This window comes from Rhinolophus ferrumequinum, chromosome 11, assembly GCF_004115265.2.
Source record: "Rhinolophus ferrumequinum isolate MPI-CBG mRhiFer1 chromosome 11, mRhiFer1_v1.p, whole genome shotgun sequence".
In the NCBI taxonomy this organism is placed as follows: Eukaryota; Metazoa; Chordata; class Mammalia; order Chiroptera; family Rhinolophidae; genus Rhinolophus; species Rhinolophus ferrumequinum.
In genome coordinates, this window is record NC_046294.1 from 44,755,163 (window position 1) to 44,772,244 (window position 17,082).

A 17,082-nucleotide genomic window follows, 5' to 3' on the forward strand; every position below is an offset into this window, starting at 1 on the left:
AAGGTTTTATCATCCAAAGATTGAATAAATAGACAGGTTGATAGAGATGATAGGTAGATTGATAGATGATAGATAGAAAGATAGATAGATAGATAGATAGATAGATAGATAGATAGATAGATGATAGACTACCTAATTTCATAGAAAACTTAAATGTTTTTTAAAATTAGATCATTCATTTGGGATCAATTATTGCTTATACTTAAATATATGTATAAATATGCTTAAATATAAACCTAAATGAATATATGTATGAATATATATAGGTATACATATGGTCTAAGTAAACAAGCAATTGTGTCATACGTTTTGTAAAGTAATATACTTAAGATGCCACCATTGTCATATATTAAATTTTCATACTAGGATCTGTTTCAGCTCTGTAATATATTTATTGGCCAACTGTTTTATGCCTGCTCAGTATACACTGTGTCAATAAGGCAGGGAAAGTTTACTATATATTTTATATCTGATAGGATATATTTCCTCTATTCCCTCATTTTTCTTTGCCACATCTCACTTTCTATCATAAAATTACTCATCCAGATAAAATTTAGAATAAACTTATGAATTCTCTTACAAAAATCCTATGGGGACTTGGTTATAATTTCAGTGAATTTATGGATTAATTCAGATGAAATGAATATCTTTATAAAACTATGTTGTTCTATTCATAAAATCAGTGTGTGTATTCATTTACTCAGATACTCAGACATCATGTTTCAGTTTTCTTCAAATAGGTCTTGAATGCTTTTTAAGTGTATATTTTAAGTGTAACTATTCCAAATGACTTTTTTCACTAATGTCTCTACTTGGTTATTTTTGGTATATATATATTGGTTATTTTTGGTATATATATATATGTGTGTGTGTGTGTGTGTGTGTGTGTGTATATATATACACACATATATATATGTATATATATGTATATATATATATGGTGCCAAAAAATGTATACACATTTTAAGAAAGAAAAACACTACTAAAATTGTAATACTCAATATATACCAATAACAAAAGATGAATACAAGTCATATTTGACTTCTGCAATTACAAGAGGTGCTCAAAGTAGTTACCATCAGCGTCCAGACACTTCTGATTATGGCGAACTACTGCTTGAGCAACATTGACCAAAATGACCACATGCATACATTTTTATTTTTTTAGCACTAACGATATATACATATATATGTATATATATACACACACACACATATTTATACACACACACACACACACACACACATATATATATATATATATATATATATATATATATATATATATATATATAAAGAATGATCAATTACGTCACCTTGTAACAACTCACATTTCTTACCAGTTACAGGCTTGAACTGGCTCTTTTTAAGATTTTTTAAAAGATTTACAATCAAATTATCTTCAAATAATCTTTATCACTTTCTCATTATTTGTTCCTTTAATTCTTTCTATTGTTGTTTGGGCAAGGCTCCCCAAAATGTTTTAAAATATCTGTTAAAATATGCCTGTTATTTTTGTGCCTGCAGAGAGCTCTGCCATAGTGGATTAGCTTTAAAACCCTTAAAATAGAGAAGGTCTGTGAGCTGGTCTTCAAGAAGTGCATGTGGAGGATAGGCAGATATAATTGGGTGAAAGTTTAACCTCTTCTATATTCAGTTTTTGAGTAGGAAAGAAAAAGAATTGCAGGACAGAGAACAAGTGAAGAAGGCTTAGAGGAATCAGTTTGAAATTTTCTGAGTCTTTGTTTCATCATCTGTATACTGAGGAAAATAATAGCTACCTCATATGGACTCAAAGAGGATTTAAAATAAAAATGTAATATAAAGAAACTATTAATAATGACTGGCACCAGGAGAGTACCCAATACACGATAATTAGTATTATTATTATTGCCCAAGTGCCTGCACAAAAAGATAAAAGTGTGAAAGACAGATAAGGGCATATTTAAGGGATGCTACTGAATGCAACGACCTATGAAGCAGCTATGTTTATTGATGTTTCTCAGCACCCTCTTCACATTGAAAACAAATGACAGGAGAATTTGTTTAAGAACCAGGGTCACGGACTACTACATCTTCCTTTAAATTCCTATTCCTTACTCAGAATGTTTCTTTAGGATTATTTTGTAAATATGATGAAACAAATCAGCTTTCATAAATGTTATTAGGCAGTTTGTAGTATAAAAATCTAACTGGTTCAAATCAACATTAAACTGTTTGCTTCTCAAACCTATATAAAAGGAAGGATGCACTGTGAGCAGCACTATAGTTTTCTCAGGACTACATGGTCCAGCCCAGATTTGCTCACGGAACATATTAGGATGATTTCTGCCCATCTGGTGCTACTAAAAGATTCAAGAAGAGAGAAAATCAGAAACATCTCTTAATTGTCAGCACTACTAAGCAAAAAGAGAACTCTGTCTTCTGACATAGAGAAGCTGTTAAGAGACGAAAATCAATAACCCAGTTTTGTATACTGATTAATAAAATATCAAAGTTACTCAGATTTTTTTTTTATAACTGACCAATATATATTTCTTTTCTTGGTGCTGACCTATACACAGTTATAAATATTCATGGGAAAAGAAAACCAAACCTATGTGACTGTATTTGTCTTCCTGGGCCTTTCACAGGATCCACAGACACAAGTCCTGCTCTTCTTCCTTTTTCTGATCATCTACCTACTGACTGTGCTGGGAAATCTGCTTATCATTGTGCTCATTCACAGAGACTCCAGACTCCACACACCAATGTACTTTTTCCTTAGAAATTTGTCCTTTGCTGATCTCTGTTTTTCTACTACCACAGTTCCCCAGGTGCTAATTCACTTCCTGGTAAAGAGGAAAACAATTTCCTTTGCTGGATGTTCAACACAGATAGTTGTTTTACTTCTGGTTGGCTGTACAGAGTGTGCGCTGCTGGCAGTGATGTCCTATGACCGCTACGTGGCTGTCTGCAAGCCCCTGCGCTATTCCACTATCATGACACATTGGGTATGTGTCCAGCTGGCCATAGGGTCCTGGGCTAGTGGAGCATTTGTGTCTCTTGTAGACACCGCATTCACGTTGCATCTGCCCTATCGAGGGAACAATATCATTAACCACTTTTTTTGTGAGCCTCCTGCACTCCTGAAGCTGGCTTCAGCAGACACCTACAGCACAGAAATGGCCATCTTTGTAATGGGTGTGGTCATCCTCTTAGCTCCTGTCTCCCTGATCCTGGTCTCCTACTGGAATATTGTCTGTACTGTGATTCAGATACAGTCTGGGGAGGGGAGGCTCAAGATTTTCTCTACCTGTGGCTCCCATCTCATTGTTGTTGTCCTCTTCTATGGCTCAGCAATATTTGCCTACATGAGGCCAAACTCCAAGATAATGAATGAAAGGGATAAAATGATCTCGGTATTCTACTCAGCAGTGACGCCCATGCTGAACCCCATCATTTACAGTCTGAGGAACAAGGATGTCAAAGCGGCTCTCAGGAGAGTGACTGCAAAATAGTCTTTTTGAAAGTAGGAATCTATGATCATGATGACAATTTTAGGAATGTGGAGAGAAGTGATTTTCTTGTAAACTTTTCCCCTTTCCATGCCATTCCTCCATTTTTTTCTTTCTTCTCCTATTTTTCAACATTTCTCCTCAGATAAATTCGGCAAATTACCTATTCCAATCAAGGCACTTTGATAGACACAGGAAAGAAATATAGAAATGGAAGGAAAGGGGAAAAAAGAAGGAAGAGGAGGAAGGAAGGGAGGGAGAGAGAAAGGAAGGAAAGAAAGAAGAAAGGAAATAAAAGGCAGGTAAGTAAACAGTCACTAATCTCTGAGCCTATATAAGTTAATAAGGAAATTAAAACAACTAGATTTACAGCTATATATCAAAAACAAAGAACAAAGTAAATAAATAAAACTATCACAAATATGGTAATGCATTTCTGGCAAATGGAGTAATTTCCTTAATTTTTGCATGTGCTCATCAAACATATTTTGAATGCTTATTATATATCCCAGGTACATTTCTAGAAACTGGAGATATAGAAATAAAAAGTAAAGTCTTCAAGGTATTATATTTCTAAACATGGCATTAAATTCTAAATTTAACAATCTGAAATTTAAAAGAAAGCACATTTAAGGAATAACATGGTAGAAATTTTTCTCAGAGTATGTAAAACACTGGGAAAATAGTGAAATATCAGGCTTAAAAGTAAAACAAAGAGTCTAGATTGAGAAATGTTTTGAATTCATTTTTAAAGAATTTGCCCAGCATGTAATTCTGAAAATGGTGAAGATTAGGAATTTATGGGACAGTGATGGAAAATGAGGCTAAAGAAAAGGAGGGATGGGACAATTTATGCCTTGGTAAAGCATTTATGATGTAGACCACAGTTTTGCATATCGTGACTTGAAATGATTCCTGAGTCGCTTTTTTGAAAATATTTTTTAGTAAAGGATGGAGTAGGGCAGTTGACCTCAGGAATCTACATTTGTAACAAGTTCCAGGTGATTCTTAAGCACACTAAAAATGGTATATTACTTTTTAGGCAATGGAGTGGCTTTTATATAAACAAATGGTGCAATTATTTCGTAATGTCCTGCTCCTTCAGTTGACTGTGAATTCCATGGCATTAAAGACAGTGACTTTGTTGATCTTTATATTATTACTTGTAGTAAACTACCCATTGCTCAAGAAATATCATTTTGAATAAGTGAATAAAGCTAGAGTTTAGGAGAGCGATATGAGCTGGGGAAATAGATTTAGAAGTTTACTGCAAATAAATGCAACTGAAATTTGACACGCCTAAGGATGTATGCCAAAAGTTTTAGCCAGAAAACCAAGTACATGCATTGCAATCTTGAAGGAGTTCTATTAAAATGCAAGTTCCTGGTCCTACTGTAGATCATAAGAGTGACAAAGATCGAGGCAATACATATGTTTTGTAAAAAAACATTCCAAGATAATTCGGAAACACAATCCTTGATGAGAGGTGATGTTGAAGAAAGACAATGGGAAAGAATCCAAGACAGAACCTTGGAGTTACCAGCATTTCAAGATGGATGAAGAGTAGCCAATCAAGCCTGGAGCAGCAAGAACCAGAGAAACAGGAGACGTTGAATACAGGTGTGTCAGAAGTGTCGAAAGGAGAAGACTTCCAGGAAAGATTTCTCAAATGTCTCAGAGTTTTACATATTAATAAAGGCTATTGAATTTGTCAATTCAGTCATTATTGACCTTTGCAAAGATTATTACAGCAGATTAGTGGAATAAAAGTTTCAGACTTTTAGAAAGCATACAAAATGCATTTTTTCCCTTTTTTAATTAAAATTTATTGGAGTGGCAGTGCTTAGTAAAATTACATAGGTTTCAAGTGTACCGTTCTGCACTACATCAGTGTGATATATAAATAATGCATTCCTAAGGAGTCGATTTATAAGTTGAAAACTGAAGGATGAAAGAGCTAACCAGGTAAATGTACGTACCGGTGGAAGTAAGAGGCAAGCAGAGAATAAGAGGGGATGAGTACATAGATTTTTCTTTTTATTAAGAGAGGGTTTCCTCACCCCTAACATAATAAATATTCTCCTATGTTATCTTCTAGTTCTAGTTGTAGTTTTCCTTTATGTAAGGTAATACTTGTTGCTCTAACATAGAGATCAGCAAACTTTTTCTCTAAAGGGTCAGATAATAAATAATTTAGGTGTTGTAGGACATACTGTCCCCATCACAGCTACTCAACTCTGTCATTGTAGTGGAAAAACACTCATAGACAATACAAAAATGAATGTGTTCCAATAAAATTTTATTTGTAAAAAACATGACGCCAGGGACATGTTCATCAACTTCTACTCTAACAGATAAATCCCAAATCTCAGTGGTTTAACAGGTAGAAGTTAATTTTTTCACTTACATAAATTCTAGTTGAAGGATAGAGGGGCAGGCATATAGACCCAAGCTGACAGAAGCTCTGCTATCTGGAGCTTTCAAGGTCATCCTGCATGTCAACATCCAGGAAGATGAAGATAAAAGGATTGTTCACTGGTAGGTTTTATGGCTTAGAAGGAGTACACATCATATCTGCTCACATTCCATCTATGGAAACTAAATCATACGGCCCCACATAAATGCTGGGAAACAAGAGGGACATGAACCTGGAGTGGGCAGCTTGACATAGGACTTTGTTTTTAACCATTAGATATTTAAAATATCTGGAATTTATTTTAGGAGAATTTATATATGTGAGTTAGTATGGTACTTTTCCCCCTAAATATTTAGCCATTTTTTCTACTATCATAATTAGTCATTCTTTTCCCAATAATTGCAAATAGCATCACTATATGTGTGTGTGTGTGTGTGTGTGTGTGTGTACACACACACACACACACACACACACATATATATAAAATTTCAACATGCATAATGGCATATTGTCAATTACTGCACTTGTTTTGTGGTATTTCAATTACTGTAGCTTTAGTTGGTAGGACATAACTCTTATTTTTCTTCTATTTCACAATTTTCTTGATAATTCATATGCTTTCTACCTCTAAGCTCATCAAAATCTACTTTTTAGCATGCCATTAGAATTTTGATGGTTATCACTTTAAATTTATAGATTATGTAGCAAAAATTTAACATAGTAAATATTTTTATCTAGGAACACGACCTATTCCTTTACTTCTTCAGTGAAGTTATACACATGCATTCATACACATATATCTTTTTACATTGTTATTGTAGAGATAGTGGTATATGTATACCTAGATCTTACGGTAAAGAAGCCCTGACACACACATAGCACAGTCCAAGCTCTCACAGAGTTTTAATTTTAGAAGGTGGAGGCAGAGAGTAAACAAGTAAGCTACGGTATAAATAAATAAGTTTCACATAATAAGTGCAGTGGAGAAAATAAAACAGTGTGTAGTAATGACTTTTAGTTTGGGTTACATACCTCTTAAATTGGTAACCTCTTTGAGAAGTTAAGATTTTAAGATGCAATCTGAATGATAAGAAGTAGTAAACCAAGCATGTTTAACAGAAGAAAATCACAGGCTAGGAGAATAGCTATTAACTGGCCATAAAGCAGGAACAATTTTGGACTGTACAGCAAGAAGGTCAATGGAGTTAGATTAGAGTGAGTGTAAGGCAACAAAGTTTCAAATATGGGCTGAAAGTTAGGCAGGGGTAAGATCAGGTGCATTCTTGCTGCAAAGTGATAACATCTGATTTATGTTTATGAAGGTCAGTCTGTATATTATGAAGAAAACAGATTATAGTGGGGAAGAGTTAAAAGACGAAGACTCTTAAGAAGCTATTGTAGAGTACAGGCAACAGATTATGGTGACTTGGGCTAAGATACCTGTAGGTGAGACCAAGAGAAGTGCACATATTTGTATTGCATAGATTATGCCAACAGGAATTATTTGTTGGGGCAGTAAGAAAAAAAGAGAAAACCATGTTTATATTTAAGTTTTTAGTTCGGTCAGTTGTGTGGATGGGAATGCTATTGATTTAGAAGGAAAAGAATGAGGGAAGAACAGATTAGTAGGAGAATGAATCAAGTGTTATGTTTTGGATTAAGTTTGAAATTCCTATTAGATGCGACAAGTAGGCAATTAGATATGAGTCTTATGGTTTATGGAAGTAGTCAGATCTTTGGGAGTTAGAAGCCTCTAGGTCATGTTTTAACCTATGCAAGTAAATAAAATTACTCAGGAAGAGGTTATTGAGTGAGAAGAAAGAGAGGTCCATATCAGTGCCACGGGGAACTCCAAATTCAGAAAGAGAAGGGGATCAAATAAGGTAAAGAAAGCTAAGAAGAAGGAAAATCAGGAGTGTGTAGAGTCCGGAAGCCAAGAGAAGTTTCAAGAGACAGGAAATGTCAACTGTGTTAATATTGCCAAAAGGTTAAAGGAAAAGGATATAGAAATGACCCCTTTATTTGGAACATCAATGATGAATTTGACAAAAAAGAGATCAATGGAGAGAGATCAAAGCTTGATTCAGAGTAGGTTAAAATGTGAACAGAAAATCATCAGAGGAGAAAGTGAGAGATACCCCTTTTGAGATTTTTTTTTCTCTCTGAAGAGAAGCTGGAAAAAAATGGGTAACAGAAAAAGATGTGGAGTTGTAAAAAATGTTTTTTTTTTATGATGGAATAATCAGAGCACATTTATATCCTTATGATAATGATCCAGAAGAAAGAAAGAAAATGGTTTCAGATTAAAGGACTTCTGTAGGCGCAAAATCTTTGATATGTGAATCAGATTGGGATCCCTAACACTGGTGGAGGGGTCAGCCTTTGATAGACCGTTGAAAAGGGGAAAAACAGGACATGAATGTGCCGGGACGTACAAGTGGGTGAAAGCTTTGAAGAGGGGAAGATATAGAACTGCCTTTCCTTATTTCTCTTCCTCTTCTTACCCCAAATTTTACTTTCTATCCCAAGTAAAGTATGGGGTAAGGTCGTCAGCCGAGACAGAAGGTGTGAAATAATCATTTTAAGAAAAAAACCTGAATCTGGGTTCAGGAAATGTGGTAGTGTACTGTGTTCTGGAAGGCAGGGCTGAGTATTGCAAAAAATGCCCAAATTTCAAATGAATTTATAAGTTGAATATATTCATGATCAAATTACCAGTAAGCTTGTAAGTCGTACATGATAGAATCAAATATCTTCAGAATACGTAGAGAAGAGAAAGACGCTAGAACTAAATAGATAGCCAAGACATGTAGCTTAATACTATATTTATGAGAACATAACATATGATAAAATAAATAGAAGAAATTAATGGAAAAGGCAAGAATTATTTTTAAATATTACTAGGAAAGTGGCAACTTCAAAAACAAACTTAAAACCTTACCATATCACAATAAATCAGAAATTTACTATAAAAGTTAAATTCAGAGTTCTGGTCAAGATGGTGCAATAAGTAAATGCTTTGCTTACTGTCATGCCGGGTGTCATGCAGGGTCTTTAGTTCCGCTCCCCGCATAAGAACGCAGGATATGGTGAGGCCAAAAAGGAACACCAATGGAGCCATAAGTAGGGGAGTCAGACCACTATAGTCTCTCTGGCGGCTGGGTTGGAGACACAGGAAGCAGGAGCCACATGATCTGCAACCTGCCGTCTGCTTCTCTATCAACCAACCAACCCCACTTGCTAACTGCAATCTGCACTTATTAGCTCAGCTACCATCTTCTTGCTAGCCCCCATCTTCTGCTAGCCTAACCAGGGCAGTTATATTAGTGGCCAATGGCTCACTGGTTACAGCTGACGGCCAACTAGCCACAGCTGATGGCCATCCAATCACAGTTGATGGCCATTGACTATCTGAGTGAGCACCTTTCCACGTGAGGGCGAGAGCCTGGAAACTACATTCCTGGCTCTGTCCCCACACTCACCTTCTCTCACAACCACATCAAAATTATAACTAAACTACAAAACAACCACCATTGAGAATCACCTAAAATCTTGCTGAGGACATGCAAAAGAAGCGGCCTCCAGACTGGTAGGAGAGGCACAGATTCTGAACCAGCTGGTCCCACACCACGTGTGACCATTAAAAATCAGGAGAGATATCTTGGCTGTGGAAGTTTCCCTCAGAGGAGTGAGGGGTCCCAGCCCAGGGTTCCAGTGCTGGGAAAGAAGTCCCCATAATTTCTGGTTGTTTCAAACAGCAGAGATAGTGACTGAATAAGATGGTGGGGGTTGGAGTCCCAGGCGCTCCTCTTAAAAGGACCGCGCTCAGACTTACCAATGGAATCACTCACTCTGAGCTCTAGCACTGGGGCAGCAGCTGGAGAGGCGGCAGGGACATATGGTGGGGAACTGAGTTGTCTGGCTTCGGTCGGGGCTAGAGGGGCAGCTTTCTTCTGGATGGAGAAGTGGGCAGAGGCCATTGTTTCTTTGTTGAGTCCTCCCCCTTCCCTGCGTGCAGACACAGGTGGCCGCCATATCTGAGTCTCCATCAAGCTGGCTGACACCATTCATTTGCCAAGTCCTGATTCGAGACCATGCCCTGCCCAAGTTTCTAAGAACACCCAAGCCACTTTCAGTGGCTTTTGTCTGCCTTGGCTCATGCTGCAGACTTTCTAAGCATCTCTCAAAGATTTGCAGAACCCAGACAAGCAGCATCTGGCTTGAGCATATTCTGTACCTACCTCTGGCTGAGCAACTATAAGCCCAGCACTAGTAGCAGCAGGCCTTGGTTAGTGACTTGGCCTCTTGAGACATTTCCAAGTATGGCACAGGCAGTGGCCATCTGCATATTGGTTTGTGGCTCATGCCGGGTGACCCGGGAGGAGGCACAGGCTGCGGCTGAACTTGACCTGCAGCAGGTCCCCTCCCAGGCGGCTCTGGGGCTGGCGCCCCCCAGTGGTCAGCTTTGGAACAAGCTGGAGCATCACCCAGCTGCTTCCAAGGACAACAAACCCAAGGGGCGGGTTGTATAGGTACCAGAGCCCTGCTGACAGATCCTGCTCTATAGGGTCAGCCCCTGCACCACAGCTCCTCCACTGTAGTCACAGCCAGTCCTTACAACCAATGAGCTTATTTATCCCAAATAAAAGAACAGAACAAAGCTCCAGGAAAAGAACTAAACAAAATGGAAACAAGTAATTTACCAGATGCAGAGTTCCAAACTCTGGTTATAAGGATGCTCAGTGATCTCAGGGAGAACTTCAACAAAGAGATGGGCTACATAAAAATGGAGATAGAAAACATAACTAAGAAGCAGTCAGAAATAAAGAATACAATAACGGAAATGAAGAATACATTACAGGGAATCAACAGTGGATTAGATGAAGCAGAAGATCAAATCAGCAATTTAGAAAATAAGGTCGCAGAAAACACTCAATTAGAACAGCAAAAAGAAAAAAAATCCAAAAAATGTGAGGAGAGTTTAAGGAGACTCTGGAACAATATCAAGAGTAGCAACACTTGCATTATAGGGATGCCAGAAGGAGAAGAGAGAGAGCAAGGAATTGAAAACTTATTTGAAGAAATAATGATGGAAAACTTCCCGAACCTGGCAAAGAAAATAGATATGAAAGCCCAGGAAGCACAGAGAGTCCTAAACAAGATGAACCCAAAGAGGCCAACACCAAGACAGCATAATTAAAAAGCCAAAAGTTAAAGACAAAGAGAGAATCCTAAAAGCAGCAAGAGAAAAATAGTTATAATATTAAGAGTTACCTACAAGACAGCTCCCATAAGACTGTCAGCTAATTTGTCAACAGAAACTTTGAAGGCCAGAAGGGATTGGCAGGAAATATTCAAAGTGATGAAAAGTATGTACCTACAACCAAGATTATTCTACCCAGCAAAGCTATCGTTTAGAATTGAAGGACAGATAAAGAGCTTCCCAGACAAGGAAAAAGCTAAAGGAGTTTGTAATTACCAAACCAGTATTATAAGGAACCTTAGAGGGATTTCTTTAAGATGAAAAAAAATTCAAAAGTATGAATAATAAAATGGCAATAAGTACATGCATATCAAGAATTACTTTCAATATAAATGGATTAAATGCTCTAATCGAAAGACAGGGTGGGACTGAATGGATAAGAAAACAAGGCCCTTACATATGCTGCCTACAAGAGACTCACTTCAGATGGAAAGATACACACAGACTGAAAGTAAGGGATGGACAAAGATATTTCATGAAAATGGAAACAAATGAACAAAATCTGGGGTAGCAATACTTATAGGAGACAAAATAGACTTTAAAATGAAGACTATTACAAGAGACAAAGAAGGACCTATTAATTCCACTTTTGGGTATTTATCCGAAGAAACCCAAAATGCTGCTTTGCAGGGATGTGCCCATCCATATGTTCGTTGCAGCATTATTTACAATAGCCAAGATATGAAGGCAACCTGGGTATGTCTGAATGGATGAATGGATGAAGAAGAGGTGATGTGTGTGTGTGTGTGTGTGTGTGTGTGTGTGTGTGTATACATACACACACACAATGGACTATTACTCAGCTGTGAAAAAAAATGAAATCTTTTCAGGTGCAACATAGATGGACCTTGAGGGTATTGTGCTGAATGGGTTAAAAAGGGAAAGGGATTAAGAAGTAAAAATTTGTTGTTACAAAGCAGTCATGGGAATGTAGGGTATAGCATAAGGAACAGAGTCAATAATATTATAATAACTATGTATGGTGTCAGATGGCTACTAGATTTGTTGGGGTGTTAGTTGGGAGGGGGTTGGGGCAGGGTGAAAAAGCTGAAAGGATTAAGAAATACAAATTGATAGTTACAAAACAGTCACTGAGATGTAAAGTATAGGGAATATAATCAATAACACAAGTATGGTAACAACTATGTATAGTGCCAGGTGGGTACTAGTCAGGGGGATCATTTCCTAAATTATATAAATATCTAAACACTATCCTGTACATGTGAAACTAATAAAAAATAATATTCACTGTCAACTCTAATTGAAAAATTTAAAAACGGGGGGGATAAAGAATACTAAAAGGTTCAAAGTTCCAGATATAAAACAAATAAGTCTTGGGGATATAATATACAGCATAGGAAATATAGTCAATAATATCGTGATAGTGTGGTACAGTGTCAGAAGGTTGCTGGACTTATCATGGTGATCACTTCTTTAGCATAGGGAATATAATCAGTAATGTGGTAATAACTCTGTATAGCGCCAGGTGGGTACTGTTGAATAACTATGATGTACACCTGAAACTAATATAATATTGTGTGTTAGCTATATTTTAATAAATTTATTTTAAAATAAAGTTAAATGCAAATTGTAAAATGATTAAGAAATAATAAAATACATAAATTGTTACTGAGAGTGGAAAATTACATTTTAACAATAAAATCACTGAAAGAAAACAAGACAGAAAAGATGTATAGATTTCACTACACAAATACATCTCTATTTAAAAATCCTTATCATAGAGATATTAAAAAATCAAATAACAAATTGGGCAAAAAGTTATTATCATAAATATAACAATCAAAGTATCAGCATCCCTAATCTGTAAAGAATTTCAACAACCCAATAAGAAAAATATAAATTAATTACACAAATTAAAACAATAGATTTAAATGTTATACCTAATACATTAGTAATGGCTATTTATATGTTAATCTTAAGATGGCAAAATGTCTGGTGGATTAAGTACACTTACATGTTCCTGGTAAAAATGCAGAAAGTTTAATATTTATAAAAAACAGTGTCTTTATATCAAGAATATTAAATTTTTGACCTTGGTTTTAGCAATTTCACTCATAAGAATTTATTTTAAGGGGAAAATCAATCACACAGCTAAGATACCAACATTGCTGTTTTTATGCACACATACGCACTCACACACCCCACTAATACCAACGATAACAACAACATTAAATGTATATGGTGATGAAATAGCCAATTCAATTACAAAGCATCCAGATGATGTAATATTATGTCATTATATAAAAGTATTTTCAAGGTTATTTATTCACGTAGGAGTTAAGTTTTGTTAAGTACTCATGATATGCCAGGTGCTATCCTAAATGCCTTACATTTATATTTACTAACTTATTTAATCCTCACAACAACTAAGATGTAGGTCTTACTATTATTGCCAACTTACAGTTTATAGATGTGCAGACTTAAGTACAGAGAGGTTAAGTAACATGCTCAAAGTGACACAGTAGTCCCACCTCATCCTTGGGGGATATGTATCAAGACCCCCAGTGGATGCCTGAAACCATGGATAGTATCGAACCCTATATTATGTTTTTTCATATACATACAATAAAATAGACCAATTATAACAATAGACTATAATAAAAGTTATGTGAATGTGGTTTCTCTCAAAATCTCTTATTGTACTGTACTCATCCTTCTTATGATCATGACATGAGAGGATAAAATGCCGTATTAAGTCCAGAACTTTCACCTTTTCACTTAAAAAAAAATCACTTTACGGCTACTCTTTGGCCTACCTGAGTGGCCAAGATCACTACTCTTGTGCTTCAGGGCCATTATTAAGTAAAACAAGGACTACTTGAACACAAGCATCACAAGATGACAGCCAATCTGATAACCAAGATGACTACTACTATGTAACTAAAGGGCGGAGAGCGTTTACAGCATGGGCAAAGGGTTGAGGTACGTCCTAGGAAGGATGACGTGAGATTTGATCACACTACTCAGAACAGTACACAATTTAAAATAAGTCAGACAGGAAAAGTCAAGAACCATATGATTTCACTGATATGTGGTATATAAAATTGAAAACAACAAAGGAACAAGACAAACAAATAAAGAAACAAAAACTCATAGACACAGAAAATAGTGGTTGTCAGAGAGTAAGGTGGGAGGGAGGTGGTAGATGAGGGTAAACGGGATTATAAATATATGGTGATGGAAGGAGAACTGACTCTGTTCTGGTGAACACACAATGTGATATAGAGATGATTATTACAGAATTCTACATCTGAAACCTGTGTAACTTTACTAATCATTGTCAACCAAATAAACTTTAATTAAAAAAAAAATCTTATGAATTATTTCTGGAATTTTCCATTTAATATTTTCAGACCATGGCTGGTCCCAGGTAACTGAAACTGTGGAAAGCAAAACCATGGATAGGGACACAGACTACTGTGTAAGTGGGAGTGTATTACATTTAAACCTTGGTACTCTGACAACTGACCCCAGGATCTCTGTTACTGATCTATACCGCCACCATACAATGTAGTTGTTGGTGGTGGGGGAATAACTATATATTAAATAAGAAAAAAAAATCTCTATTCTACAGGAAATTTTCAGTTGGTTTTTGCCTACTTAATTTTTTTAAAAAAATAACGTCTTTTAGTGTTAAAGATGAAACAGTGCTGTTTGATTTTTTAATAAAAAAAGGAAATGTAGGACAATTTGCAAAAAAAAAAAATGCAATATTCTAAAAAATAGTGCCACTTAATGAACTGTCCTATTTCAAGTCTTCAAAACAACTCAGATTTTGTTTAAATGCTTCCATACTTATAAACAAACTATGGTAGTACAGCATATTGAAGCTACTAGAGAATGAATTTATATGTTGGTTCCTCCTTTTTCAGCACAAATATACATCCACAGAGTCACACATCCACACATATCAAGCATATGAACCCTTTGCAATCGTAGGGATGTTTCAAGATAGCCTGAGATAATGGAAAACCATTTTGTTTCTGTTTTGTTTATTGCCAAGGAATAAGCATAGCTGTTTCCCATGGGCCTAGATGATGAGCTGCCTTAACTTTGTATTTTATTCATTTCAGTAATATTTGGATTTTAGGCAGTATAAAAAAATACCCATGTCAAAAACAAATAAAAAACAAAGACAAACAAACAGAAAACATCTGCTGGAGTGTCCAGGTGGGGGAGTTTCTATAATGGCTGATGTTTGGAAAGGGAGGTGTGAACATGAAGCAAATACATGCAAACTACCACTAGTTGGAGCATTAAACTAGGCTGCCTACATGATCTTTTAACAAGGTCACTTGGCCTAAAATTTGTGCAAAACTTAAGTTCCCCTGCCCGGATTTATGGGCTTGGCTTAGGCCTCCCACTTGACACTCTCTTTTCTTTCACTCTTACTTTGATCCTTTTGGACTCCCAAAGACAGAGGACATACCCTAAGTTGTCAAAAGCCCCTAGCTCCATTTAATTCAGAGTATATTTTACATAGAAACTCACTCATGCCTTATAAGTCACCTCATAAAGAGAAGCTTTAAAAGAGTATTTCACAAGTCAAGTTACATTCCTTCGTTTTTATATTAAAAGATATATTCTGCATTATGGTGTTTTTATCATGAATATTTGACTCTTAGCAAAAATCTTCTGACTTTGAGGAGAAATGAATTTTGGAATCAAGCCATGAGCCCTCCCTAGAAGGTGGACTGTGTTGGCAATATGTATTTTCCCAGGAACCTCCTCACGGCCCCCATGACCTCCTTATTCCTCAGGCTGTAGATGAGGGGGTTCAGGGCTGGAGTGACAATTGTGTAGAAAACAGCACTGATGTTGTCTTGCTTGGGGCTGTGGAGGGAACTGGGCAGGACGTACATGAATGTGGCAGCTCCATAGAACATCCCGACCACAGTCAGGTGAGAAGAACAGGTGACTAGGGCTTTCTGCCGCCCCTCATTTGAGGGCATGTGGAGCACAGTAAATAGGATTAGTGTGTAGGAGGTAACAATGACAGAAAGAGGGAGCAAGAGGAAAGTCACACCCGTTACATACACCATGAGCTGATATCTGGAAGTATCTGCACAGGCCAACTTCAGCAGAGGTGGAATCTCACAGAGCAGGTGCCTGATTTTCCGGGACATGCAGAAGGGATAGTGCATGGTATACAAGGTATGTCCTAGAGCACTTAGGGATGGCAGCACCCAGGATGTGGCCACCATGAGCCAGCAGACTCTCGGACTCACGAGGACCATGTAGTTCAGAGGATGACAAATGGCCACATACCTGTCATAGGCCATGAAGGCCAGTAGGAGGTCCTCTGCACCACCCAGGCTCAGTGCCAGAAACATCTGAAGGGCACAACCCCCAAAGGAAATGGTGGGTTCACTACGCAGAAAGTCCACGAGGGCCTTGGGAGTGACAACAGATGTGAAGAGGAGGTCCATCAATGAGAGCTGCCCAAGCAAGAGGTACATGGGTACGTGGAGACGGACATCCTTTGTGATAACCAAGAGCAGCAGGCCATTGCTGGTCAGGGCCATCAGGTACAGGGCTGAGATTGTGGCACAGAGCAGCTCAGGAGACCCACTGTCCTTCAGGATCCCCGTCAGTAAGAAGCCACTTCCCAGGGTGGAGTTCCAGTGCTCCATTCTGAGCTGTTCCATTAGTTGCCTAGAACCAAATGGATTGTTGGTGAAACTTTGCCAAAATGGTTGCTTGGTTTTGTAACATGAAAAGCTCCTGAGAATGGCCAAAATAAATCCAATGAGGTGATGCGTTTCCCACTGGTAAATGACTTTACCTCTTTTTTTTTATTATTTAAGTATAGTTAGTATACAATCTTATGTTGGTTATATTAGTTTCAGACATATAATATAGTGATTTGACATTTTTATAACTTAA

The 17,082-nt window shown here is 37.0% G+C and overlaps 2 protein-coding genes across 2 annotated transcripts; one reads left to right on the plus strand and one right to left on the minus strand.

Annotated features, from left to right (window-relative positions):
- The first annotated feature begins 2,575 nt into the window (after positions 1-2,575).
- On the plus strand, positions 2,576-3,499 carry LOC117031202 (olfactory receptor 2D3). The gene has a single exon (XM_033121625.1). The coding sequence runs from the start codon at positions 2,576-2,578 to the stop codon at positions 3,497-3,499; it is 924 nt and encodes a 307-aa protein (XP_032977516.1).
- A 12,368-nt stretch (positions 3,500-15,867) lies between these two features.
- Positions 15,868-16,872, minus strand: LOC117030824 (olfactory receptor 2AG2-like). Its single transcript, XM_033121063.1, has one exon. The coding sequence runs from the start codon at positions 16,842-16,844 to the stop codon at positions 15,879-15,881; it is 966 nt and encodes a 321-aa protein (XP_032976954.1). The 5' UTR covers positions 16,845-16,872; the 3' UTR covers positions 15,868-15,878.
- Positions 16,873-17,082: the final 210 nt, after the last annotated feature.

Bases quoted from the DNA above. Each gene is read 5' to 3' on its own strand.
- LOC117031202 (XM_033121625.1), top strand. From the start codon at position 2,576: ATGGGAAAAGAAAACCAAACCTATGTGACTGTATTTGTCTTCCTGGGC.
- LOC117030824 (XM_033121063.1), bottom strand. From the start codon at position 16,844: ATGGAACAGCTCAGAATGGAGCACTGGAACTCCACCCTGGGAAGTGGC.